The sequence below is a fragment of the Coturnix japonica genome, chromosome 14 (genome assembly GCF_054131305.1).
Source record: "Coturnix japonica strain WE chromosome 14, WE-NBRP24, whole genome shotgun sequence".
NCBI lineage: Eukaryota > Metazoa > Chordata > Aves > Galliformes > Phasianidae > Coturnix > Coturnix japonica.
The window spans coordinates 16,751,002-16,777,152 of NC_140676.1; the positions used below are offsets into that span (position 1 = coordinate 16,751,002).

The following is a 26,151-nucleotide window of genomic DNA, read 5'->3' on the forward strand; positions in this document are numbered from 1 at the left end:
CCGCACCGTGCCAGCCCACCCAGGATGCTGCAGACATCCCTGTTTTCTGCAGGCGTCCTCCCAGGGGCTGCCCAAGGGCTGGACGCAGTGCAATCCTGCATTGTGTTGAGGCTGGAAACGGGCAGGATGAGGCAGCCTGGGACTGGGGTAAAGACTGGGACAGATGACCCCAGGTGCCATCAGCACGAGGTGTCAGTCCCAGAGCTCCCACCAGGATCTTTGTTGCATTCCAGCACAGCAATAAGGGCTTCCTGAACACCCAACTTTGGGGAAGAGCGGGATTTGAACCATACCTGTCTTTCCTCCTCCTCCCCCAGGAGCCACCAAGCTCATCATACAGCAGCTCACAGCACCCCAATACCCTCAGCATGTGACAAGGGAGCAAAGGGAAAATTAATCAGCGTGGAGGATTCCGCTTAATTTTTAGCCAAAGCCTTGTGGCCAGGCTCAAAGAGCCAAGGCTCCCCCCCTCCAAGGTTGTTATGAGGAGTACTATGGGGGCTTGCTGTGCCCAATGCACCTGTTCACTGTGTTCCCCCCCCTCCTCTTGCTGCTGTGGGATGATGGAAGCTGCACGTGCGCCTCTGGTGCAGCTGGGAAATGCTGCCTGAGTAAACTGTGCCTTGGGTGAAATTACAGGAAAATTGCTCTTTGATGGTGCTGCCATCATTAGAGGTGCCTTGGTAATGTGTTTGCACAAGGCAGGGAGGAAATTAGGCAGCCTGATTAGGGCTAGAGGCAGAGATGTCTCATTTCCATGCCTCGTTGCTGCATTAAACCCTATCTAGAGCCTGAGACCCCCCCCCAAATCCTGCCCCATTCCCTCACCTTCACCAGGATGCGCACTGCAGTGCATGCAGTGGGGTTGTGTTGGGTGTCAGCATGACAAGCCCAAAACCCAACATTTATTCCCCCCCCCGCCCCCCAAAATGAAGAGGATAAAAGCAAGTAATATACAAATGCACCTCCTAAGGAGTTCATGGAGGCAGTGATTTGGGGCTGGCACCCCACAGGCACCTCCTTTCCCATGCCATCAAATAAGTAAAACCTCCAGCCCCAGGGTCCCAAGTGTTGCTGAATCCCCTGCCTGCTCCCCAGAAGGATAACAGTGTTGTTTCAAGCTTGAAGAGCTGGAATGCAGTTTTTTTGTATGGATGGACGGGCTGTCTAGGAAAAGGGCCATCTGCTAGCATGGCCCCGGCTCATGTTTCACTGGAAGCATCCCGAAGGCTGTGGGAACACGCTATTTTCAGCGGGGATTGGGGAATGTGATGTGACAGGGCTGGGGGCTCAGAGGGGCTGTTCCAGCTCCCTGCCCACCACTCCGTGAGCTCAGTCCCAAAATACCCCCTGACTGCAGTTGCTGCATGAGAAGAGTTGAAAGAGAGCAGCTTACAGGGAAAGCATCTCCCCCAAATGCTCCCAATCCACCTGCAGGCAGCTTCCAGCCTTAAACTGCAGTTCAGGTACAAGTCTGAACTCCTCTCATCCCTTGTGCTCACCCCGTTCCCTTCCCTTGGATCACACAACCCAATGGGGAGTCTCTTCCATGCACAACCCCTCTTGAAAACTTACCTTGGGGATGAAGAGGCAGCCACATATTTAAGCACCTGGGTCTCACTGCTGTGGGCCCCAAGAATCAAGAGGAGCAGGATTGACTCATGGGATCTGGTGGGTTCCCACTCACCTGTCCTAGGGTTTGCAGGACAAAGGGCCAGAGGAGCACTCCATACCAGCACACCCAGCTCCAGTGTACAGGCAGCATCACCCTGGATATTCCAGGCAGTTTGCTGGAAGGCAGCCACTGCTTGGCAGTTACCTGGTTGCCTTACAAACAAACCAGAGCTCAGAGCCTCCGTCCTTGCACGGGGAGGGAAAGGAAAGCCCTCAGCATCAACCCACAGCACCAAGGGCAAGGATTCTTCTTTCACTGCATCGCCTTTGAAAGCTGCCAGCCAAGATGTGAAGCCTACACATACCCAGGGGCACCCCCAGGCTATTTTCTGCTGGAAAGAGGTGGGAGCGCCAGCAGAGCCTACTCTGCTCTGACACAAGCCCAGGGCTTGCTGCAGGGCTCTGGGAGCTCCCTGCCATCAGGATCCCCATCCCCATGGCTGGGGAGTCCCGTATTCCTGCCAGCCTGCAGCGCTGGCGGCTCCGAGCTGAGGACAAGGTGCTGGATTTTGAGTTCGAGGTGCTGAGTGCTCAGTTCAACCGGCGTGGTCGCTATGCCCTGCGGCTCTCCGTGGAGAACCCACTGCTGAGAGACAGTGGGGACAATGTCCGACTGCGTATTGGGGATGGGGACAGCGTGCCCTCCAGTACCGGCACCACTGACACTGTGCTGCAGGGTCACCTGGGAGAAATCTGTGCCTTCCAGAGAAAGAAGTTCACCTTCACCCTGCCCAGAGGTGAGATGCTGGATGCCATGGGGATGGACTTATAGCAGGAGACCCTACGGTGTCCCCTGTTCTGGGGATGGGCTTGTGGTAAAGGGGGATCCCATGGTATTCTCTGCCCCAGGGCTGGGCTCATCCAAAGAGGGACCCCAGGCTTGGAAACTCTCCCCTTGCCATGCCCATAGCTTTGCTCTTGCAGCAAACTGTTAAGCCTGAGTTGATCTCCAAAGCACCTGAGTGGTGCTCCTGCATTGGTGGCATGGGAGGGACACCAAGGCTTGACCCAGTGCTCCCATCAGGTTACTGCAAGAACGACAAGAACCACGATGTGAGGCTCCACATTGAAGCCTTGCACTGCCCTGGAACCCTACTGAGGAGGAGGAGGGTGGGTGAAGCCTTCTTCGCCATCTACCCCCGTCCTGACCAGCCACGGGTGAAGCTCCTGGCAGGGCGAGATGAGGACTGGTACCGCTACAGTGCAGTGCTGGCCCTGCTGCGGGCAGGCAGTGAGCAGCCAGCAATGCACTGTGGCCGCCTGGCCTTCACTGCTGCCCTGCATGAGCACCGGCCACCTGCCAATGTGTCCCCAGCACCATCACCCCGTGCCCAGGAGAGGGGACACCAAGCAGCAAGCACAGCACCATCACCTGCATCCCCAGCTGGGCCATCTCCAAGCGTCCCCTTGCAATCACCTGAGTCTGCCTACCACTCACTGCCCACTGAGGTAGGGAGCAAGGGGGAATACTAGGGTTGGGGCAGGACCTAAGGGGGTGGGAACCCAGTCCACTGCAGGGAAGTTGGAATTTTGTGAGCTCTGACATCCCTTCCAACCCAAGCCATTCTGTGATTCTTCAGCTCACTCCACTCTATTTCCCACTCAAGCACAGGGCCTGCAGGAGGGCTATGACCCCCTTAGCCCACCCCAAATCTCCTCACTCCCCATGAAGCACCACCCATGGAAGCAGAAACCTTCCATCCCCACCCTTCCCTTCCCTTCCCTACCCTGCCCTTGAAGGCTAGGAACACCTGGTCCCCATCAGCTGCAGCTGGAGCTCTGGGAGAGCTTGGTAATGGGAGGAATTTATTGTACAATGGCTGTTATTATTTGTAGTATTTTTATAAGGTTTGGTCTATGAGGGCTATGAGGAGGTGTGGAGGTAGAGGAGGATGATTAAATCTGAAAGAATGGGTCCTAGGGTGACTCTGGCTGTGTGGGGGTGCCCCTCCAAGCCTTCTCCACACCCCCAGGTGCCACAGGCTGATGCTGTGCTCAGCTCCTCCCTGGATCTGCGGGGTGACTCCACGGGTGAACAGTCCTCTTCCTCCTCCTCCTCTTCCTTGGGGCCACCACTGAGCTTCCATCTCTCCTCACCGGAATCCAGCCTGGACCCGAGCCCATGTGCAGTACAGGTTAGTGCAGGGCATGGAGGAGATTCTGGGACCAGAAGAATGAGAGAACAAGGCACCAAACTTTGGGATTTTAGCCCCAAAACACAGCCTTGTATTTGTGGGAGCCAGGCATGGTGTCAGTGAGTGGCTCATAAAACACCAACCGCTGGCATGTGGGCTTGTAAATCTTGAATGCTTCATCTCCCAACTCACATGGAGACTTCTGGAAACTGTCAGCATTAGCAAAGCAGCAGGCTGCACCTCTATGGCGTGCTGCAAAAAGCTGTGCAAACAAAGGGAAGCAAATGGGCCCTGCCCAAGGGGCATCCCGCTGGGAGCACATCTCTGCTGGGAGCGGTTCACACCTGTGAAAACATCTCTAGTGGAAGCTGAGATGCAGATGGGGCCTAGTCTTGTGCTCTGGGGTCCTCCCAGCACTCTGCTTGCTGTCCCAAAACCTGTCCCATGGCTGTCCCAATGGCAGTCCAAAAAGCTGTCCCCATGGCTGTCCCCAAATCCTGACACCCTGCCCTCCCATCTCAATTAGTGGAATATTTACTGGGTTGAACCCATGATTAGTGAGGCTTGATTGAGTTTGCTCAGCACATGTCTAGACAAAAAAGGCGATGGCAATCGATAGGGACAGGAGCGGGTTGGGGGTTTGAGGCAGCACCAATGCAATCCCCCCTCTCTGTGGGGCCCCAGGGGGAATGCAGCACTCGGCAACAATCAATCACCTGCTGCTGATGTCAGCGTGCAGGCATTTGCAGAGATGGGTTTTATTTAAAAATCAGAAGCTGGGAGGCAGGGGAGAGCTGACTGCTGGGAGGGGATGGGGTGATTCCAGAGCCCTTTGCTTGCTGGGGGTGAGGGGGAACAGTGGCCTTGCACAGTGCCTCAGTTTCCCCTTGAGATCATCATGGCAGGGCTGAGTGTTTTGGGCAGAAGGGAGCTGGGGGGGGATTGGGGTAGAAAGGAGAGCGCATTGTTGGAGTCCTCATCACGCAGAGAAGCTGATGGATGGGAGCTGAGCTCCTCCCAAAAGGCCAAGGCACGGCGATAACAATTTTCTCATCTCTCCTCAACCTGTGGCTAATGTATTCCTCAGCACGAAGCGAGAGGCTCTGCTGCCTGCTCAGGCACCTTGAGCACGTTGCAGAGCCAGATGGTCCCTAATTGTCCCAGGGTTTGGGCATGGCACCTTGCAGCTTGATGCACACTACCAGCCTGGGCATTTCCAGCCACCCATGTAGCTTGTGCTCAGTGCCACAGGAGAGCGGTCAGGCTGGGTGAATACAAATCCCACAGCACCACCCCCAGGGATGCCTCCTCCCACCCAGCCACGGGGAGATGCCAGTTTTGGAGCTCTCCTTGGCAGACAGATCTGGTTGCCAGCCCATGAAGGTGTGTTGCCAGGCCAGCTGGCAGACGGGTGCCCATCCTGCAGCAGCAATCTGTTGCTCTCAGGGCACGGGGATCACAGCCCTCCCTCCCCATGCATATGGCCACTGCGTTAGGGGCTGCACTTGGGTCCATTTTGCCCACCTATGGCAGGGTTCTTGTGATGTGGATGTGCACGCCACGTGCCCCATCTTGCTGAGCGATGGATGAAAGCTTTCCACCCTGATAAAAGCTTCTGTCTTCCCCTCACCGGAGCTGAGCTCTCTGTTAGTGGGTGATGGATGGCGCGTGTCTCCCATCTGTGCCCCGGCCACCTTGTGTCACTCATCGCTGTGACAGCCAGGGTCATCCCACTGCTGGGCTGAAGAGAAGGGCTGCGAGGCTGCTCCATTCACTGGAAACCCAATGAGGCTGAAAAAACAAACTTTGCCGGCAGGGCGATGAATGACGCCGCTCCGGCGAGCAATTTGTCGGCCTTTGAAAGGCTGTCAGGTTGATGGGTTCATTGGGGACTTCACAGGCATCCTCTGGGCACTCTGCATCCCACATCATGTGTCCAGCATCCCACAACCTGAGTGCCATATCCCACACCCAACATCACACGCTCGGTGTTCCTTGTTGAGCATCCCATGCCCTGTGTCCTGCTCCTTTGAGAGGCATCAGAAGGGAGCTTAAGGTTGAGATGACCACGATGCTGACACCAAGCCACCCTCCCAATGGTCTTTGCCTTCTGCCAGCTGATTTTTCTTTGGTAATAAGCTGCATCCCAAAGCTCTGGGCATCGCAAGGCTCTGGGTCTCCCACCCCAAGGAGACTCAGGGTTGACCCCTCATCTCCAAAATGGGCTTTGAAGAGTGGAAGGGGGGAGATTTTTTGCTTCCTAGATAGTATGGAAATGATACATTGGGGTGCTGGGGCTGTTGGGGGGAATTTCTTTGTCCCAATGCCCTGTTTGCAATTATGGAGATTGAGATGAGGTCAGGAATCTGGTACTAGAAGAGCAGCAATAAGTGTTTTCTCAGTTCAAATGGAGCAAAGAGCTGGAGGTGGGGGCTGAGTGGGGATAAAGGGGATGCAATTCGCTCATCTCAAAGCAGGAACCCTTGGGGGAAGCACATCGCATCGACGCATGGAGCGAGCGGTGTCTGCTGGCACTAATTCCTGCAATTTCAGTCATTGTGTCCCTTTAAGTGTCAAAGCTGCTGCCTTTCTGGGAGAAGCAAATGGGGTTAAAGAGAGAAAAATTGCTCTGTTTTAAGAGGAAGGGGGAAGGAAATCGCGCGAGTGGCGCTGACTAATATAGCGAGTGTAAAGCTCCCCTAATGGAGCGGGTGGGAGGCTGGGCTGCCAACACTCTCATTACGTGCCAGGTGAATTGGGACTTGTGCCGCAGGAATGGAACCAAATGGCTTCAGCAAACGTTGGTCTATAGGGATCCCCCTGCCCGGGGCAGGGATTGTCCTGGAAAAGGGCTGTGATGGGTAGGGAGGCCCCAAACTGCCCTGTGATCTCTAATGAGTACCCTCAGGGTCCCCCCGAGGTGACAGCAAAATGGCATTGAATAATGAAGGAAGCAGTGCTGTCACAGTCTATGGGGCCAGGGATGTCCTCTGCACGTGGCAGGAGGATTCTGTTCCATCTCCATCCCCCCAGGAATAATTGGGTTTGGCCGCTTCCCCGAGCTCATTCCGGAGCTGCATTGCCTTCCTCACTCCACTCATCGGAGACAGGCCGGGGCCTGTGCCATGCAACTCGGCATTAATAGAGCCTAAATGAGATTTTGCAGCCCCAAATGTGATTAGCTGCCTGCTGCGGTGCAGGAAGCGGGAAGGGCCAGGGATGAGTGGCACCAGGGTCAAGGTTGTGAGATACCCCCAGATCCGCTCCTCCCATCCCTCTGTGCTGTAGCGGGCAGGGGATGGGTGAAATAGGCTGCACAACAGCATCTCTATGAGGAGTCAGAACCCCCGCAGCCCCACACAGTGCCCCAGCCTGTCACACCATGCTGCAACTCCATTGCCATAACCACAGCACTCAGTTAAAGCCCAACACTTTATGCCTCACAACGTGCTGAAAGGAGCCTGGGGAGCCATTGGGGAGGAGAGCTCACACCGGCCCCAGTCCATCTTCCCACTGTTGTTTTATGGGGTCTCCAGGGGCAAATAAAGCTGTGCCATCCAATAGCTGCCCATAAATCACTGATGATGCTCCAGGGGAGCCCCGATCACACTGAATGCAGAACCCCATTCTGCATCACACCACTGGCATACCTCCCCACTTCACAGCGTCCCGTGTGTGCACCAACCCCTCCATCCCCTCCCCAAGCCACTCTGGGCCACACAGCCATGGGGTCAGTGATGCTCCAGCTCCAAAGCCCCAAGCTGCAAACTCCATGAGCCACAACCCCACTCCAGATGACCAAAGAGCATCCCAAATGCTGAACCCTTCCAGCTGGGTGTTGTAGGGCAGCTCACTGTGGCACTGAGAAGGACTGGGGGTACGGGCTGGCAGTGTGCTGTCTGCACGGCTCACACCTGCTGTTTCTAAATGGTTTTGTCACCGTGCTGAGCTTTCCTTAGCTGCACCATTTGTGAGTTTTCTATTAAAACCTGCTGCTAATTATCACCCCGCAACCGTTGCTAGAGGTACGATACAATAGATTTTCAAGGAGATATACGTACAGGCGTTGGCAGCTGAGATATGTGCTGGGATACCTGCTGTGTTATCCATAATGGGGGAAGAAAAATGGGAAAACATGAGAAAATAGCCCCCCCTCCAAAAAAAAAAACAGAACGCCAGGCCCTCCCCATGCTCTCTGAGCCATCTCTTCTGGGTGCTGCCGTGCTCCCTGTGTGTCTTTGGGCAGTGTAAAGAGCAGACAGGGGGTTGTTTGCCATGGGGAGTCCTTTGGTTCCACCCTGCTGAAGCCAGCACGGTGCTCACAGCGGGGTGGTGACATGTGGGGGGTGTAGGACAAGGCAGCCCCTTGTTAGGGACCAAGGAGCTGAAGCCACGTGTCGGCTGGGATCTGCACGCAGAGGCTCTGAGCAGCCCGCGGGGCGGAGGGAAATGTTACAGTGCATTATAAGCACCGGGGATATGGGGATGGGGAGGGGGGATGTCTCTCACATGCCCGGGGTGTGAGCAGCAGAGGGACTGTCCCCCCACCATGAGGAGCAGCTTGCGGCCTCTCCGCTCCTCATCGCATCAGCTGGTGTGAATTAATTGGGTGGGGGGAGGGAGGGGGTGCCTGCTTCTCCCCTTCTCAGAGGGCTGGGCTGGATTCCCAATATCTGCCAAGTCCATGTTAACACAATGTGGGGGCAAAATGGGCTGACTTAGCCGCATTGTTAGGGTCTAAGAGACAGTGCTTGGGCTGCAGCGTGTGGGTACCATTGCCTCCATCACCCACCTATCATCACTTTACCCCCTGTCTAGTGGAGTAAGACATTCTATGTAACCACAGTGTGTTTTTCCAGGTGAGAACCTCTCTGGGAGTTCCTTGCTGGGACTTAAATCCACACGTGGGGCACTGGGAAGTAAGCGTGTATAATATCAAAATCCAAAAGTGATGTCAAAGCATTCGGCTGCTTGGGTTTGGGGATGATATCATAATAAATAAAAGAGGGGGCTGATAAATAAAACAAGATGCCCAAGCAAGGAGAACTGCATTATGCATGTGCCAGGGGATGCAATTAGGCAGCCGTGCTTTGGGTTGGGCAGGCACAGCCCCGGCATTGGGGCACAATGCAAGGGCTGAAATTTTGCTAGGGAGAAATTGCTTATTTTTCTCCCCACGCATCTTCCCCCACAGCAAAACCCAATGGGTGCAAAGATGGTGTGGGATACATGACTAGAACCTGCTGCTGTCTGCTTGGGATAACTCAAAGAGCCAGGAGCAGCTTTATGGAGCTGTGCAGTGCAAGCAAACTGTTGCTTGCTGTGTGTTGTTCAGAAACACTGCGCCATGCAGCCCCTCCATCACCCCATCCCTGTTTCTTGCACCTCCCCCCCCCCCTCTCCCGGCAGCCCTGGTAAGTCCCAGGCAGGAGTTGTCTCTATTTCCATAAACCAATTACCCCCAGATAATCTCAGGAGATTTAAACATCAATATCCTAAACGCCAGAGCGAGGGTTGGTGCAGGTTGGTGCGTCTCTCTCCCTCTCCATCCCGGTGCCGCTCCATCACAGCATTGCCATGGTAACGGGGGAGTGATGGAAGTGTGAGTGGGGGGGGGGGGATTCGGGATGCAGGACACATGAGGGGCCTTTTAGTAACCATAGTGAGGGAGGCAAGGCAGAAGGGAATTGCTGATTGTTTGTCAGGGTGCTTGCTTTGAAGGAGGGCAGCATGCGAGAGGTGGGTTTATCTGCATGGGAAGGAGCTGGTGGGAGCTGGGTTCCACCCGGAGCATCACCCCAATAAGATGGGAATGGGATAGGGATAACCCCGTTTGCATGGGTTTGGGATGCTCCGCTCTCACCCTGACCCACGTGCACACCAATACATCGCTGCTGGCCACCATGCTGCAGGGCTGACCTTGGCAGGTGCAGTGCAATTAGTGGCACAAAGCCTGCTGCCATCAGAGTGGGATACAGGGTGAAAAGCCCCCATGCTTCTTCCTTTCTGCACTTCAACAGGGAGAGAAGAAACTCAAGGTCGCTGCTGAATGCTGCTGAGCTACCCAGCAGCAGACAGCCCCGCTTGCAGCCCGCTGCTGCCCTGCCCCTTCCATTGGGAAGGTTTTTTTCCCCTCCACTTCACAGCTCTTGAATGCTCTCATCCTTAGGCAAGTCTATAATGAAGGGGGCCCAGAGCAGGCGGTTCTCACCCTCCTCCTCCTTCTCTTCCTCCTCCTTCCAGGCCTGGCTTCATTCGGACCCCAAGCACGTTGCCAGTGGAGCAATCCCCCATAGAGCTCATTACTGGAGAGCTGATTTTCCTGCAGCCCCATGCAAATTCCCACCTGCCCAGACTGCCCAGCTCAGCTCCACATCCCACAGGTGGGCTTTGCTATCCACAGCTGCCCCAAAAAGGGACAGCAGGAGAAGCACAGAGAGCATGTCCCTTGCAGCAGTGGGGCAGTGAGAGGCCACTAAACCCATCCATGCACCAATGGGGCAGTGAGGGGTCACTGAACCTATCCCTGCTGTAATGGAGCAGTGAGGTGTCACCAAACTCATTTATGCTCCAACAAGGCAGTGAGAAGCCACCAAACCCATCCATGCAGCAACAGGGCAGCAAGGGGCCACCAAGCCCATTATCAAGAAGAGAGGGAGGTCTCTCCACCACCAACCACTTTCTCACTGCTGTGTCTACCCCAGTGGGACATTTGTGACACTTTCGATGACACCACATCACAGCCTCCATGGTCCCCATCCAAGTCAGGGTGTGAGCAATGGATGCTCCCGCAGACAGGTGCCCAAAGCAGAGAGATTCACCCCAACCCAGCCCTGATGTACAAGACGTGCCACAAGGGCGGAAACAGCACCAACGAAGCATTATCAGGATCTGCAGCCCCTATCGCTGCGGTAATTATTGCTCAGCCTTGTTACGTGCTGGCTTTAATGACAGCGGTCGTTAACATTCAATCTCCTCTCTTCCCGGCAGCCCCCTCCCCATCCCTTCATCATCAATACTGTGGATAATTAGCCTCTGGAGCCTGCAATAGCCCTTTGGATAAAAGGGGCTGTGCATGCTGGGGTCAGGTGTTCAGTGCACGGCACAGGCTCAGTCCTCACCCATCCCAAAGAGCCCAGCGGGTGGGGGCTGAGCATCCCAAATCCCCTTATTATCCCTCCTTGCTTGAGGGGAAGGAGCTCCCCAAAATGCTCCAACCAATGATTCTCCCATAGGAAAGAGCCATTTGGGGATGTGCCCCGGGCTGGCCAAGCAGGAGTTAAGGCTGGTGCCTCTCATCAGGCTGGGGGAAGGGAAGGCCTTGATGGCAGCATAAAGAGAGGGCGGTTTTGCCTTCCATCAGCTCCTTTCTTTTTTTTTTTTTTCCTGTTAGAAAGCACCGCTTTGCGCTTGTCAACTTGTAGAGCGAGCAGTGGGGGCAGAGCTGAGATAAAGGCAGGGAGGGAAGGGAGCATGGACAGGGCCATGGGGCACCCGTTGGGTGTCACATCCATTGGGATGCGCCCATGTCACCCCTGCTGTGAGGAGGGGATAAAAGCAGGGAGATCCCAAAGACGGAGATGAGATCCCAAAGATGGAGCTGAGACCCAACAAACTCACTCCGTGCTTCCCAACCCCCCATTAGCAGGGCAACGGGATGCTTTGAGTGATGGATTTGGGAGCACCTGAGGAGGGCACGGCTCTCCCCATCCCATGTGTTTTCCTGTATCTGAGGAGCGAAATGTTGCGCCAATGCGTTCGGAGAAGCCATAAATAAAATATGACTTAGGGGAGGCTGGCCCAACACCCAGACGCCCGCCAGGCTGCGATTTCCCATCAAACCCACTGGTGCATCTCATTCATTGCAATAATTGTTGGTTTCTCACCCCAGCCCGCTCTCGTACGGGGTGTGTGGGATGTGGGACTGGGCGGAGAGCGGGTGCCAGCATGGGTTGATGGCACTCAGTGGCCCCATGCAGAGTGTCACTGCACCTGTCCCTTCCCATCAGTGTCTGCACACAATGTGCTCACCTCCAGCAGCCAACACCTCGCTTATATGGGGGGGTGGGGGGTGTGAGCAGGGGGATGTGTGCCCATCTGGATAACCCCTCCTTGCCCAGTTGGCTACGGGTGAGCTGCGCTGAGCTGAGCTCATCCTCCTTGGCTACCTCCATCCCTGTTCATGCCAACCTTTAGGGCTGCACCACAGAGAAAGAAGGCTGCCCCTTCCTCCTCCTTCTTCTACTCCTCCTCCTCCTTCCAGGCTGCAGGGCTGTGCCAAGCCGTCTGCCCACATCAGAGCATCAGCTCTGACACCCTGCAGGGAGCCCGTGGTGCCCCAAGCATCCCATGCACACCCCAAGCCTTGGATATCACCAACATGGGGACAGGCCAGGGAATCCCTTGGCACAGCAACCCAGTGGGCACTGATGGCCCCATTCCATGGCAAACCCCCCAAACTTCCTATATTCAGAGTGGGTTGATTCAAAGCAGTGACAGTTTTCCCCATCCTTCACCATTTGTGACTCCCCCCCAAAGGGGAAATGGGGAGGACCCCACTCACCCTCATCCCTGAGCGATCGATACGATGGCTGCCACTGACCCCAAGCCCCACTGCGAAAAGAAACCAACAACCAAACCAACCAACCCTAATATCCATAAAGTTAATTTCTGGTGATTTCATTGCCCCCTCCCCGGGGAGCCCTGCTGCCGGCCAGGGGGGGTGTTTGGAGCTACAGCCCAGGGGGGGTCAGCAAAAAAAGGGGTCTGCGTCTGATGAATTATTCACAGGGGTGTCACTAAGTGCAGAATTAATCCTTTTGCTTCCAGCTGGCTGCTGCACTAAATTATCACTCGCAGTCATGCGGGAAAATGCTGCGGAATTCATTTAGCTGATTATTGTTTTGATCTGGGAGCCCATCCTCTCTCCCTTTCCCCCCCCATCTCCAATCCCCCCCTCCTTCCCCACCCTCTCCTTGGGAAGAGCTGGGTGAGGAAACAAAAAGGAGTGCAGTACGGCTGTGAGCTGGTGGGCTGCTCTGGATCGGCCCAGCTCTTTTATATGGAGTGCAGCTAAATAAACCCTGGATATATGTGTAGCCCTATGCAGGATACTCAGCCCTATGGGGGTATAGTGGGGTTGGGGGGTCCCTACTCCCCCCCTTCCCCAATAGCAGAGCACAAATGGGAACAAAAGATCTGAGACAAAGAAATCAAAGGCTGGGCCGGAATGTGGTTTGTTAGTTGAATGAAGGGGAAAAAGTCTCATGGTGGAAAATTAAGCTGGCTTTGCACAAATGGAGGCAGGCATTTCCCCTTCCTTCTTCCTTCCCTGCTCCAGCTTTGCCACCTCGCATGGTGAATGGGAGCTTGGCCATATAGGATACATGTGTACGGGATGTGCGCTGCCGGTCCCGAATCACACGTGGAGATACCCACCTCCCCGGGGGGTTAATTAATCACCCCTCGTGATTAATCACCCTGGTTATTGAACACCTCTTTTTATTCATTCCTCCCTATTTATTAGTCACCCTTGCTGGTTAATTGCAGCTCCATCAGCGATCGCTGTGCTTCCCTGGGCATGGCCAGTTTGACCCGTGGAGGTCCAAACATCACCAAAAACAGAAAGCAGAACACCCCAAAAAATAAAGGGAGGGGGGGAAGATAAAGGAAAATCCAACGCTGTTATTTTCCAGGCGACGCCAACTCAACAGGCTGCTTAACCAGCCTTAATTTATGTAATTGCTGCCATTTAGGGAGCGGGAGCTGAGCGGTGCGTGGTGTTCCGATTGTCGCAGCGCCAGCCAGGCCGTCAGCCCTTGCATGTAAATGGGTTTCTGGGTTTTGGGGTCGTTCTGCTGCATGGCCAACGTCACCTTGTGCTTTGGGGTTGCTTTGATTGATGCCTGTCCATGATGGGATGGGGGAAAAGCTGTGCAGAAACAGCCAACGTCTTCGTTAAGGGGAATTGGTCGCCTGCCGCCCACCGGCCCCAAGGGAGCGTTCGGGGCAGCGCTAATTGAATTAAGAGCACGCGCTCTGCGGAGAACCAGGGCTGGGCAGCAGCTGGACGCCGGCCCCAGTAATTGCAGGCAGACCCTAAACTGTTGCATTTTGCATGATTCCGGTCCTTGTGGGGCTTTTGATGCTGTTTGAGCTTTGGGGAGCACGGAGCGCTCTGCATCCATGCGGAGGATGATTGTTCACCTCCAGGAGAGCAGCAGGGAGGTGGGAGGGCATATCGGTTGGGCGCAGTCCCCAGGGTGCTCAGCATCACCCCGTGGGCACGGCTCTATGCCCAAAGCCAGGCACGCAGCTCTGTCGCTCCCTCCATTAGCGGCGACTTCCCCCGTAACCAGATTAGCGGCAAGTCCATAACAGTCAGCCTGGCGGGAGCAGGGCAGGGGAAATGAGGGCAGAGAAATCACATTAAGGCTGCCGGCAGTGTCTGGTACTGCTGCCCTGGGCTCCCCCCAAAAGCAGAGCTCGCCCGGCTCCATAGCATTGCCCCCGTGGCAATGTGCGCCCGCACCACTTTCCATCTCCTCGCTCCATCCCGAATCCATTTAGTGAATTCTCCTCTATTATCGCTGCATTAGGTTTTAGACCCCAGGCACCTCCACCTCCTACTTTTCGACTGCAGAGGAAAAAAAAAAAAAGCAGCTGCTCTCCTCCTCCCAGCCCTTTGTATTGATAAATGGAGCTACAGGGGGAATTCAAACCCAGCCCTCGTGGCGCTAATATCTCCCCATACCGCTGCCAGCTGGCTTTGCCATAACAGGTCCTTACAGCTCCGCTCTGCTCCTTCAATAGCAGGGGGGAGCCTGGGGGCAGCAGGGCTTGCAAAGGTGCTGAGGTTGGGGGGATTGCTCAGGGTAAATTGGGGTCTTGCTGTTGGAATTCCAGTTCTTGAAGGCTCGGAAGGATCCTCATGCCATTGTGTGCTGAGAGGGGTACTACATTGTGTACTGCAGGGAATCAGGGTGTTGCAAGGGATAGGGGTGCTGCATAGAATGAGGGGCTGCAAGGGAATGGGGATTGCAATGGGTTGTGGGGCTGCAAGGGGTAGGGGTGTTGCAATGGGTTGGGGGGTTGTAAGGGATGGAGGTGCTGCAAAGGGTTAACGTGCTGCTGGGAGTGGGGGTATTGCAAGGAGTGGGGGTGCTGCATAGGATTGGGGTGACACAAGGGATTGGGGTGCTGCAAGGTGTGGAGGTGCTGCCTAGAATGGGGGGTTGAAAGGGAATGGGGGTGAAATGGGTGGGAGGGCTGCAAGGGATGGGGCTATTGTAGTGGGTGGAGTGCTACAGGGGGTGGGGATATTGCAATGGGTGGGAGGGCTACAAGGGGTGGGAGTGTTGCAGGAGATGGGGGTACTGCATAGAATGGGGGGCTGCAAGGCATGAGTGTTACAATGGGTGGGAAGGCTGTAAGGGGTGGGGGTGTTGCAACTGGTGGGAGGCTGCAATTGAGGTTGAAAAGGTAGAAAGCAAATTAGCAATAAAGGAAAGAATATACATCATAAAATCCAAAGAAAGAAAAGCTATTTATTTTTCCCTCCAACCCACTGAGCTTTATGGCTCCCCTCCTGTGCCCAGCATAAAGGGGTGCTGTCATAAAGAAAGTCAATGGGAGGGGGGCTGCCACTGGGCCCACCCTGCTTGGAGGGAGGGGGGCTGATTGGATGCTGCAAGGTGCTGGGGGCTCACAGCCATCTGCTGACAGCCCCGCCGATGGGGGCTGACACCCTACTAATGGGCCGTGCGTGCGGTGGCAGCGACATGACAGCCCCGACAGAGCGGCTGCGTTGATCACAGCCCTGTCACTTCCCCACTGCTGAGCCCCGAGATCAAACCTAGAGGCTTCTGCTTGTACATGCTGGGGGGCTCACCTTGAATGCTTTCATTATGGTGGGGAATGGGGAAAGCAAAGCGATGCAGGGCCCTGGCAGGGAGCGTGGTGCTGGAGATGCATGCTCGGTGTTCATGGTGTGGGGATGGGGCTGCAAGGTGAAGGGATGCTGCAGGGAGAGAGGGGGCTGCAAGGATGAAGGTGCTGTGAGAGGTGAAGGTGTGGTGGTGCAGCAAGAGATGCTGCAAGGAATGGGGGTGCTGCAGTGGGATGGGGGTGCTGAGAGGGGGGGAGATGCTGCAAGCAGTGATGAGCCTGCAGAGCGGGGATGCTCTGAGGAGGGAGGAGGCTGAAAGGGATAACGGTGCTGCAGTGGATGAGGATGTTGCAAGAGATGAGAGTGCTGCAAGGGGTGAGGATGCAACAAGGAGTGAAGATGCAGCCGTGGGTGAGGATGCTGCAGGGGATGAGGATGCAGCAAGGGGTGAAGATGTTGCAGGAGGGGTGAGGATGGAACAAGGAGTGAGGGTGACTGCAAGGGCTGTTGCAGCTGCCCTGGCCCTGCCGGCCCCGCATGCCGAGTGCCATCTAGTGCCCGCCCCGCAGCCCTTCGCCTGCTGGGTCCGTCTCTGACCTGAGTAAGAAAAGGAAACGCCAGAGCACAGCTCCGGGCTGCGGGTGTTGATGGATCGCTGCTCCCCGCAGAGCTGTGTCAGCACATGGGGTCGATACGTCAGCAAACAGGAAGATAGATGGGACCCCGGGCTGCCCCCTGCGCTCCGCAGCACCCCCAAAGCGGTGCCACGGGGCGGCTCCATCCATCGCTGCTCCGTGCGCACCTCCTGGCTGCGTGTTTCAATATGATTCGGGGGGTGGGGGGCGATGGTGGGTGGGGGGAGCAGGGGGAAGAACCCTCGTCCGCTTGCAGTGGGGTGGGAAGGTTGGGGACCCCACTGTGGGATCACCACTTCCTGCAGCCTTATCAGCTCGGAGCAGGCAGCAGCACGATGCCAACGTCCCCACTAAATGGGGCTCAGCTCAGATGAATGCCTTCGATCCGATCCAATTAACGCCCAAATTGAATAGCGATGCTTAAGCTAACACCCCACCCCCCTCTCCATCCCACACCCAAGTTCAGCCTGGGTTCAATCAGATTCATCGCCTCGTCCACACCTAAATCTGCACTCAGTGCTGCTCCTCCGTGTGGGGAAAGTGAGGCAGGCTCCAGATGCTGAGGATGGAAGAAATTCCCTCCTGACGGCTTCAGGAGCTTTGGATCCTAAAAAGAAGGGAAAAGAGAGGAATTTTCCCTCTAATCTGCCTAAGTCGCCACAGCAATTTCGCTCCGATAAGCAAATCTGTGCTTATCCCCTCGTCAGAACAACAGCGGAGTCAGGATTAGTGCTTGTCCAGGGATGTGTTTATTGGGGTTGGGGGATGAGGGGAGGGATCTGCAGCTTTGTGAGCTCTGGGCTCACAAGCAAAATGAGTTGAGGCATCCTCAGCCCACAGGGAGCTATAGGGATGAGAGCGAGTGCCAAGGGAGGAATCGATGCCAGCAGACCAGGGAGCATCAAAGCATCTCTGGGCCATTTGTTAAGTAAATATGTAAAAAATCAAGAGAGGGAAAAGAACACAAAACTTGGCCTAAGCCAACAGGGGGAGGAAGGAGGAGGTAAGGGGGGGAGTTGGAGGGGGCTGTTGCGTCTCTTTGGGGGATGAAAGGCATGCGGGATGGCAAGGAAAGCTTCAGAGGATTGTAAATGATGGGGGAAAGAAGGAGGGAAGAAAATGAAATAAAAATCAGCAGGAGTTTCAAAGCCTGCCTGCTTTCAGATGTGGCTGAGCAGCCTTTCATCCCAGACCCCTGCAGGAAGGAGAGATGTGTGCACTCATGGTATAGGGGAAAAGGAGAGTAAATACCCTTAACTCTGCCCTCCCCTGAGGTCCCAGTGTGGGCTATGGGGAGTGGGCAGCCCTGTTCCTCCCATGCCCCATTCCCATTGCTGGCTGCTGTTGGGATAGGTGGAGGCTTTGGGGTGGGGATGTGGGTGGTGGCAGAGGGAGATGCTCAGAGGTTGGGGAAGGGTCTCCAGTCCCCGTGCATTATTGATGGAGGGGATAATTGCATGCTTCCTACAGCTCTGTGATGAAAAATTCATACCCTGGGATGAAGCACTGAGGGTCTCCATCGACCCACACTGGCCCCTTTGTTTGCCAGCACCGGGGGGACACGGAGATGGGACCCTTACTGGATGACCCCTGCCATGCAGGCATATGGGGAACAGAGACCGGGTCTGTCCCCTGCTTGAAAGCCCCACACATTCCAGCTGGAGATGTGAGCAGCATCTCAGCTCCACTACAGCCCACCCCAACATTGCTGCCTGCAGATCTGAGCTGGCCGCTGCACTCAGAAGTTAATGGAGTGCGCTGAGATCCAAGGCATGGAAATGAGGTGCCAGCACCAAAGGACCGCCTGGGACCTGCCACCAGATTGCCTGCGTGCTGGGAGAGGGAGATAAGGCAGAGGGGGGCTGGGGCTGGGAACGTGGGTGGCTCTGGGGGGTGTCACAGCCATCCAGCTCTGCCTGCTGGGTTTTGGGGCCAAACTGCTGTGGTTTTGCCCTGAACTGGGACAGGGCTGCCACAGGAGGGAGCCCAGCCAGGTTGCTAAGAGCAGCTCAGCGTTGTGTTGTGGTGACAGCAGAGATGTCCCCGACACCGCAAGGCTCAGTGGGGCTAACACAGACTGCTGGCCCTGATGTCTCCTCGCAGCTCCACCGGGACGCCGTGGCCCTGCCACCCACTGATGCCTTGTCCACAATCCTGCCCAGGACGCAGCAGAGGTATGGGGCACTCAGCAATGCTACACGGGGTCCCCTGCATCCCAGCTGGGAATCAGCCCTAGGTGTCCCCCTGCTCTCTGCCCACAGGTCCCAGGATGTCCCCCAGGAGCGGGTGAGCATGCTGTGGTGACACCCCCAGGATCCTGCTTCCCAAGGGGGGGGGATAGGCCCCAGCACAGAGCTGCTGGTGTTCCTCTTCCATGTAAATAGCAGAGCCCTGCTGCGTCGGCACCCCAAGGCCACCTGGTGCTGCTGGACCCCCCCAGCTGCTGTGGAAGGACATCCTCAAGGCTGAGCTTTGGCAGAGATTCGGGAGGCTCGGCTGCCTCCTAACACGCAATCCCACTGCTGATTATTTTCCCTTTGGCACCCACTAATGCCATGGGACAAAGGAGTTCTTCCCCCCCCTCCCCTTAAAAATGAACCTGGCGTCCACCCCCATCCATGACCCATCCCTTCATTTCAGGGGTTGCAAACGCTGGGCAGGGTGAGGGTTGGGATGCTCATGCACATGCAGCAGCTTCAGGGTGTAATCCAGGGTGTCCATCCAGGCAAACCCGACCTTGGGAGGGTTCCCACCCCCCCAAATAGGGCCATGTGCTGCCCTTGCTCCCGTGGCCACAGCTGCATCGTCCTCATCCTCGTCCTCCTGCATGGCCACAGAGAGAGGCCAGGCAGGGGGAACAGGAAGGGAAAATCCCGGCTCTGAATCTGTCCCTCCAGTACCTGCTTATGTTGCTCTGTCTGCCCATTAAAATATACCCCAGTGATAGTGCTTCCCTCATAGGATGGAATGTCCCCCTGCCCAGAGGCTGACAGGCAGGGAATGGAAAGCTTGAGATTAAGCCCACCTATGGCATTTCTGCAGCCCTTAGGAGCAGAAGAGTTCATTTTCCCTCATAGGGGTGACAAGAAGAGAAAGAAAAATGAGGCGGGGGTTGCAGGATGACTTGCTGGGGTTGAGGGGTGTAAGGAGTGGTGGTGGGTGGGGAGGAGGAGGAGGCTTGGGAGTGCAGGATGGGTAGCAGGGGAAGGGTGGGGAGAGAAGGGTAAATAGAGGGATAGGGGAAGGGTGGATGGATGGAGAAGGATGGAAAGGGAAGGAAAGAGTGAGTGGGGAAGGGAAGGGAAGGGAAGGGAAAGGAAGGGAAGGGAAGGGAAGGGAAGGGAAGGGAAGGGAAGGGAAGGGAAGGGAAGGGAAGGGAAGGGAAGGGAAGGGAAGGGAAGGGAAGGGAAGGGAAGGGAAGGGAAGGGAAGGGAAGGGAAGGGAAGGGAAGGGAAGGGAAGGGAAGGGAAGGGAAGGGAAGGGAAGGGAAGGGAAGGGAAGAGAAGGGAAGGGAAGGGTGGGTTGATGGATGAGTAGAGGGATGAAGGGGTGGGGGACAGTTGGAGAAGAGGAAGATGGATGAGTGGAAAAGACAAGGGTGGATGGGACAGGAGAAGGATAGATGGATGAATGGATGGATGGATGGATGGATGGATGGATGGATGGATGGATGGATGGATTGATAAGAGAAAGATGGAATAACAGATGGATGGATGGGTGGATGGGTGGATAAGTGGATGGAGCAGGAAAAGGTAGACAGTTGGAGAGGAGAAGGATGGATCAGTGAATGGGTGGATGTAGAAGAGAAGGACAGATGACCAGAGAACAAAAGGAAAAGATGGATGACTGGCTGGAGCACAGAAGGGTGGATGTGTGGAAAAGAGGGAAAATCAGTATATTTCATAGTCTGCACAGGTGTCAGAGTGTCAACTGTGTGCTCCATATCAACAGGAGGTGAGCAGGTACCGCCTGGCACTGAGACGAATGGCAGGTGATCTTGTGTCCCTGCACCAGCGTGTCACCAGCCTGGAGGTGGAGAATGGACACCTAAGGCACAGCCTGGCTGGGCGTCAGGAGCCGGGCCATGCTCTGCTTACTGATGGGGATGTGGATGTCATGACCCGGGAAGAGGTCCTGGACCGTCTGGGTGAGTGGTGGGGAAGGGAAGATGGTGGAAGAATCCTCTCCTTGGCACAGTGGAGGGAACTGTGCTGTCCCATATGTGCTGAGGATGTGGCATGGTCTCTTGCAGCCACCATGAAGGGAGAACTGGTGTCCAGCACAGCGGAGATGAGACAGCTAAGGGACCGCGTGCAGCAGCTGCAGAATGAACTGATCCGGGTACTGGGATGTGGATGGGGAGGGAATGAGGTGAAAGCACGGGACCATCCAGCTGACCCTCTAGGACCCCTCCACAAGACCATCTCGCTCCCTGCCATTCTCTCCCTGGGGGTTTTCCCTTTCCTTCCTGCAGAAGAATGATCAGGAGAAGGAGCTGGTGCTGCTCCAGCGAGCCCACAAACAGCAGCAAGCTGCCCTGAGACGGTGCCAGGCGGAGGTGGCCAGGACAAAGGGCCTGGAGGAGGTGGTGAGGCAGCAGGAGAAGGTGAGATGTGGTGGGCTGGGGACACTGGTGGGTGCACCAAGTAACCAATGGGACCCATAGTCCCTTCCCACCTTTCTGTGAGTGCCACCATCACAAGCTGTTCCCACCCCTCGGAGACACGAGGCCATGCCTGTTCCCTTCTGCAGGTGATCAGGGTGATGGAGCAGATGCTGCAGGAGAAGCTCTCCAGGGGTGCTGAGAAGCCAGCAGGTGGGCATCTGTCCCTTCTGGTGCTTTCACCCCACAAGGACCAGGGTCTGTGCAGGGAGGATGGAGGAAACCACATCCCCTGCGACCCCAAGTTTCCATCCTGCAGGAGAAGTCCCAGCTGGGCAGCTGCACACCCAGCTGCTGGCTGAGAACCGCCGGCTGCGGGAGGAGCTGGTAAGACCCACATTCCCTCCATTGCCCTCTGGCACCCCACTGCCACCGCAGGATACCTTCAGTGGCACAGAGAAGCTGTCCCTTCTGGCCAAGCTGGAGGAGGCACAAGCCCGTGGGCGAGCAATGGAGAGGCAGGTGGGCATCACCAGCACCCCCAGATCTGGGGAGGCTCAGAGGTACCCCCCAGAGCAGCCTAATATTGGTCTCTCACAGCTGGAGGAGGCAGCAAGGAGATGGGCACGGGAAAAGCAGGAGCTGGGCACTAGACTACTGGAGCAGGACCACGGCTTTGGGGGCTCAGCCCCACACTTTCTGCATGCCACCACCCTGGTGAGCATCCTGCAGGGATGGGAATACCCTGCAGTGGGGCTGGCAGCTGGTGGCAGGAGGCCCTGCCCCACATTTTGAGGGGGTTTGCCACAAATTCCCCAGAAGACATGGGGAAAGAAACCCCAGTTTCAACCCCAGAGGGCCTGTAGACCTCTGAGAAGTGTTCATATCTCCCACCAGAAACGGCCCCCAGAACCCACCTTACCCCCCAGGAGACCCCGGACCCTGGACCCGCTGCCATAGGTGGTATCCCTGGGTCAGGATGCTGGAGACACCCAGAGAAACCCAGAAATTCATGCTCACAACAAGGATCCACTGCTTTTGGTGCAGAAATTACAGAGCAAATCAGAGGCAAAGCAAAATGGGAAGAGGACAGCCATCTGCCCCATGGCATAAGCAGGGCTGGAGCCAAGGCTGAATGCACTGAGCTGATGGAGGTGTCCCCAGGCTGGGAACAACTGGGGACACCCCATGTCACTCCTGGCGCTGGAGGGGCCGCAGTGTCAGGTAGATGGGTTTGTCAGGGACGAGGATGAGGTCGAACTTGGTCCCAACTTCCACTGCCCTCTTGGTTTCAATCTTGAAGTTCTCCAGGATCTGGGTTGGGAGAAAGAGCAAGTAGGGAAAGGTGGGGATGGATCCTCCCCAAGTCCCCTCCAGCACGAAACTTAGGGATGCAGATGTTGCAATAATGTAAGGACACAAATGTGGAATTTAAGGGATGTGGCTGGGGCACTAAGGATGATGGTTGTGACAGTTAGTGACAAGGTTTAGTGACAGGTAAGTCAAGTTAAATGTTTGTGATCTTGGGGAATCTTGGTGATCTTGAAGGTCTCTTTCAACCAAGATGGAAAGTCTTTTCTAGCCCATATGATTCCATTACCCACCCCATCCCAAAACCCAGTGCTCACATGCATGAGGAAGAGCTGCATCTCCAGCTCGGCGATGCGGCGACCCAGACACTGCCGTGGCCCGAACCCAAAGCTCAGCCCCTTGAAGTGCTTGGAGCCCATCATCAGCCAGCGCTCAGGGTTGAACTGCTCCGGCTTGGGGAAAACCTCAGGGTCTCGTCCCATGGCGTAGAGACCAACCTGTACCAGCGTCTGGGGGAGAAGGATCAACCCAAGGGGCTTGCGCCCACATCCACCCACTGCCACCCATTAGTGCCCCACATCTGGCTGCCAGCTGTGCTCAGAGCCAAGAACAAAGCAGAAGGGGATAAGGAAGGACCCGGTTTCCCATCTCACCCCATAGCCCAGGGTTCACCTTGGGGGGGATGCGGTAGTCCTGCAGGATGACCTCCTGTGTGGTGTACCTCTGCAGCGTCACCGCCACCGGATGCAGCCTGCGGGTTGGATGGGGTCACCTGGTTGTGGGACATCTGCATCCCGCTGTCATACAGGATGTCCATCCCACCATCTTTCTGTGCTGACACAGAAAATCAGGGAGAAGGAGCTGGGTGTTCTCCATTCCCCCCTGCTTCTTAGCTACCTGAGCGTCTCCTTGATGGTGGCTTTGAGCAGTCGAATGCTCTTCAGCATCTTCACCCTGTCCCCCTGTGCCTCCTGCTTGGCCGCCAGCACCTCTGCCCGTATCCGCTCCTGGATGCCTGGGGACCTTGCCAGCTCCAGCATGGCCCATTGCAGAGTCATGGAAGTCTGCAGCAGGGCAGAGCTGTGCTCAGCACCACGCACTGCCCCATTCCCACCACCAACACCTTGCCCGGTGCTGACCGTGTCAACGCCGCCCGCCATCATCTCGGTGACGCTGGCCTTGATGTCATCCAGGGGCAGCTTGTCCTGCACAAGGAGGCTGAAGAGGATGCCCGTGTGCTCCTCAGTGCTCTTACGCTGCAGCCGGATGTCCCGGTAAACATTTTGGATACATTTGTCAGCTGAGGAAATATAGGGACATAGTGCTGAGCGCCTGCATGCTAACCAAGAATGTGGGGCTTTGTGGCTGGGGTGGTTCCGTGGAGCCACAGAATCAAAGGATCATCTGGTTTGGAAAGGACTTTCCATACAGGTTGGAACTTTAAGATCACCAAACCCCATCATTAATCTGATCCGCCAAGTCTTAGTGCCACCATGAGGGTGATGACTGAATGGCAGCCTTAGCACATGGCTCCCATTTGCTGGTGGCTTTTCCAGTAGAGCTGCTTATACTTTAGACTGGGCTGGGTGGGCAAAGCAGGTGGGACACAGCTGTCCCCCATCTCTGTCCCCCCGGGGGCTGGTTGTTGTCCCAAGTGCCACCACCCCCCTGACCCTCCTGCTCTTCTTGATGTGATACTCACTATGGCTCATGTTCCTGCGTGGTTCCCCACCACTCCATCCTACAAGCTCCTGATAGGCTTCCTAGCTTTACTGGCCCTACAGTGGGATGACCCTGAGATGGGCAGCTGGATGTGGGAAAAGCTTTCTGTGCTGGTGAGCTGAAGACGAGCTCTTAGGACTCCCTTACCCTATGGACAGCCCGCGAGGAGCATGGAGGAAGAGCACTTACCCTGTGTGAAGATGGCATCCCAAGCATGCACGTGGTCACGCCATGTCTTGGTGTTGAGGTGGCGGAGCAGGGCAGGTGGCACATAGAGCATGGGCGAGGTGGTGTGGAACATGAGGGTGACGGCATCGATGAACTGCTGTGCCTCCGGGTCCACAAAGTCCTGCAGCAGCCCCAGGCGCTCCCCATACAGCACGTGGCACACAGCTGCAACATGGCACCCATCAGGGGACCCAGCCTATGGGATCTCAACTGTGTGCCCTCCACTATGGCCAACTCCAGGCCGCCTGGAGAATTTGGCACCGTGGTTGAGTAGAGTTGGCCATAAAATGCTGTGCTATCATCTGATGTTGGGTTGTTCCCTGTTTGTCTGGGGAGAGTACATCCCTGAAGACCCCAAGTCTTTGGGATAGAAGCATCCCTAAGGATGCGGCTGGGGGAAAGGCAGCACACCACCCATCCCTGCTGCATTTTGGGGATCTCTGTGGGGCAAACTCACACTCCAAGGCAAAGCGGAAGAGCTCGTGGCTGAAGTCGGCCGTCCAGTGCTCCCGGCCACTCTTCTGGACCTGTGCCTGTGCCCGCCGCACAAAGTCCTCGCTCACCTGGTTCAGCAGGGGCACAAAGCTGCCCACCACCTGCGGCGACAGCACCTCCTTGTTCAGGGTCAGGCGGTCCGAGCGCCAGGCCTCCCCTGTCCTGTGGAACACAGGCAAGGGTCAGAAGTGTCCCCAAGGCTGCCATCCCCATCCTACATCCCCATCGCCCTTCTTGTGCTGCGGCTTCCCATCACCCCCAGTGCATGGGTTATAGGGCCATTGGGTCGTGTTTTTGGGGTTCCCATTGGGGACAGCGTAGATGATGGTGGAAACCTGGGATCTCATCAATGGGAAAGATGTGGGTAGAGACCCTAGGGTCTCATCTTTGGAGTTCACATTAGGGTGTGGAGCCCTGTGGTCTTGCTTTTGGGCTTCCTACTTGGGGCAATGTGGGTGGTGGTCTTGCTGTTGAGGTTCCTGTTGGCTATGATATGGGGGGGGGGGGGGAGCTCCCATTTTTGGGTTGCACTCACTTGAGGAGCACGCCGTAGGGCTTGTTGCGGTAGTCGCGGTATGCCACCCATGGGGGCACGCTGAAGCGCTCGGGCAGCATCCCCTCTGACTTGAAGAGCGTGGCTGCATCACGGGGGTTGATGATATTCACACTCTCGTAGACACCCAACTTCTCCCTGCCGCCATTAGGGGGGTCAAAAGATAATAGGATTTCAGCCTAAAAGCAGTGCAAATACACATATCCCACCAAAATACCAAACTTTGGGGCATCTCCTCCAGTCACAACCCTATGGTAAGCTCAGAGGGAATGCTACTCCCACCCATCCCCATGGCACCAAGGCAGCTCAGCATCCCTTTAGCTCCCTTCTCCCCCATCACCCTCACCTGTAGATGGGCCCGAAGCGCTGAAACTTGCTGGCCATGATGTTGTGCACGTTGTGGAAGCCACCCTCCTTCCAGAAGTGGTACAGGTTGAGCCAACCCGTTCTCCATTCACCCGGCACCTGATCGAAGGGCCGAGCTCCTGTGGGGCCAGGCAATGGGCAGTGGACCCCCGCGAGGGCTGGGATCCCTCCAACATATCGGCATGCCTGAAAGCTGCCCGCTATGGGTGCAGCCCTGGAGAGCATGGGAGCGAGGCGAGCACACGGCTGGGGCGACCTCGCTCTTATCCCTGAATCTTGGGCTCAAGGTGAGGAGCTCTTGCCCGCCTCCAGCACGTCACGGGGCTGAGTGCTGGCGAAATGCCCCAAAGTGGGTTGGGATGGGGGGGCACAGGGTGGCCTTGCTTTGGGGGACAGCGCTTGGGGAGCGTGCTCCTGCCCCGTGCAAGCTGGCAGCCTGTGCAAGCCCAATACAAGCCATTCCAACATAAAAATGAGCTTCTCTGCCATCAAAACGTTTTGTTTCCCTGCAAAATAAATGATAAAAGAGCTTGCGGTGCTGC

The 26,151-nt window shown here is 56.1% G+C and overlaps 2 protein-coding genes across 6 annotated transcripts; one reads left to right on the forward strand and one right to left on the reverse strand.

Moving 5' to 3' along the window:
* Window positions 1–1,970: 1,970 nt before the first annotated feature.
* Window positions 1,971–24,501, forward strand: CCDC33 (coiled-coil domain containing 33). 5 transcript variants are annotated; one of them, XM_085515898.1, is made up of 12 exons: window positions 1,971–2,411; window positions 2,699–3,123; window positions 3,648–3,809; window positions 18,435–18,505; window positions 18,593–18,617; window positions 20,283–20,672; window positions 20,806–20,937; window positions 21,084–21,147; window positions 21,254–21,321; window positions 21,415–21,456; window positions 21,535–21,651; window positions 21,832–22,013. In XM_085515898.1, the coding sequence occupies exons 1-12, from the start codon at window positions 2,111–2,113 to the stop codon at window positions 21,892–21,894; spliced, it is 1,860 nt and encodes a 619-aa protein (XP_085372024.1). In that variant the 5' UTR covers window positions 1,971–2,110; the 3' UTR covers window positions 21,895–22,013. The 5 variants fall into 5 exon arrangements, with proteins under 5 accessions (XP_085372024.1, XP_085372023.1, XP_085372025.1 ...); XM_015872774.3 differs by having other exon boundaries at window positions 1,972–2,411; window positions 20,283–20,478; window positions 20,584–20,672; window positions 21,254–21,456; window positions 21,832–24,501; XM_085515897.1 differs by having other exon boundaries at window positions 21,254–21,456; window positions 21,832–24,501.
* CYP11A1 (cytochrome P450 family 11 subfamily A member 1) lies at window positions 21,944–25,887 on the reverse strand. Its single transcript, XM_015872775.2, has 9 exons — window positions 25,590–25,887; window positions 25,226–25,381; window positions 24,653–24,852; window positions 24,157–24,360; window positions 23,385–23,545; window positions 23,143–23,309; window positions 22,918–22,996; window positions 22,563–22,754; window positions 21,944–22,248 (listed from the first exon to the last, which is right to left on the reverse strand). Exons 1-9 carry the CDS (start codon window positions 25,832–25,834, stop codon window positions 22,126–22,128), a joined length of 1,527 nt encoding a protein of 508 aa, XP_015728261.1. The 5' UTR covers window positions 25,835–25,887; the 3' UTR covers window positions 21,944–22,125.
* Window positions 25,888–26,151: the final 264 nt, after the last annotated feature.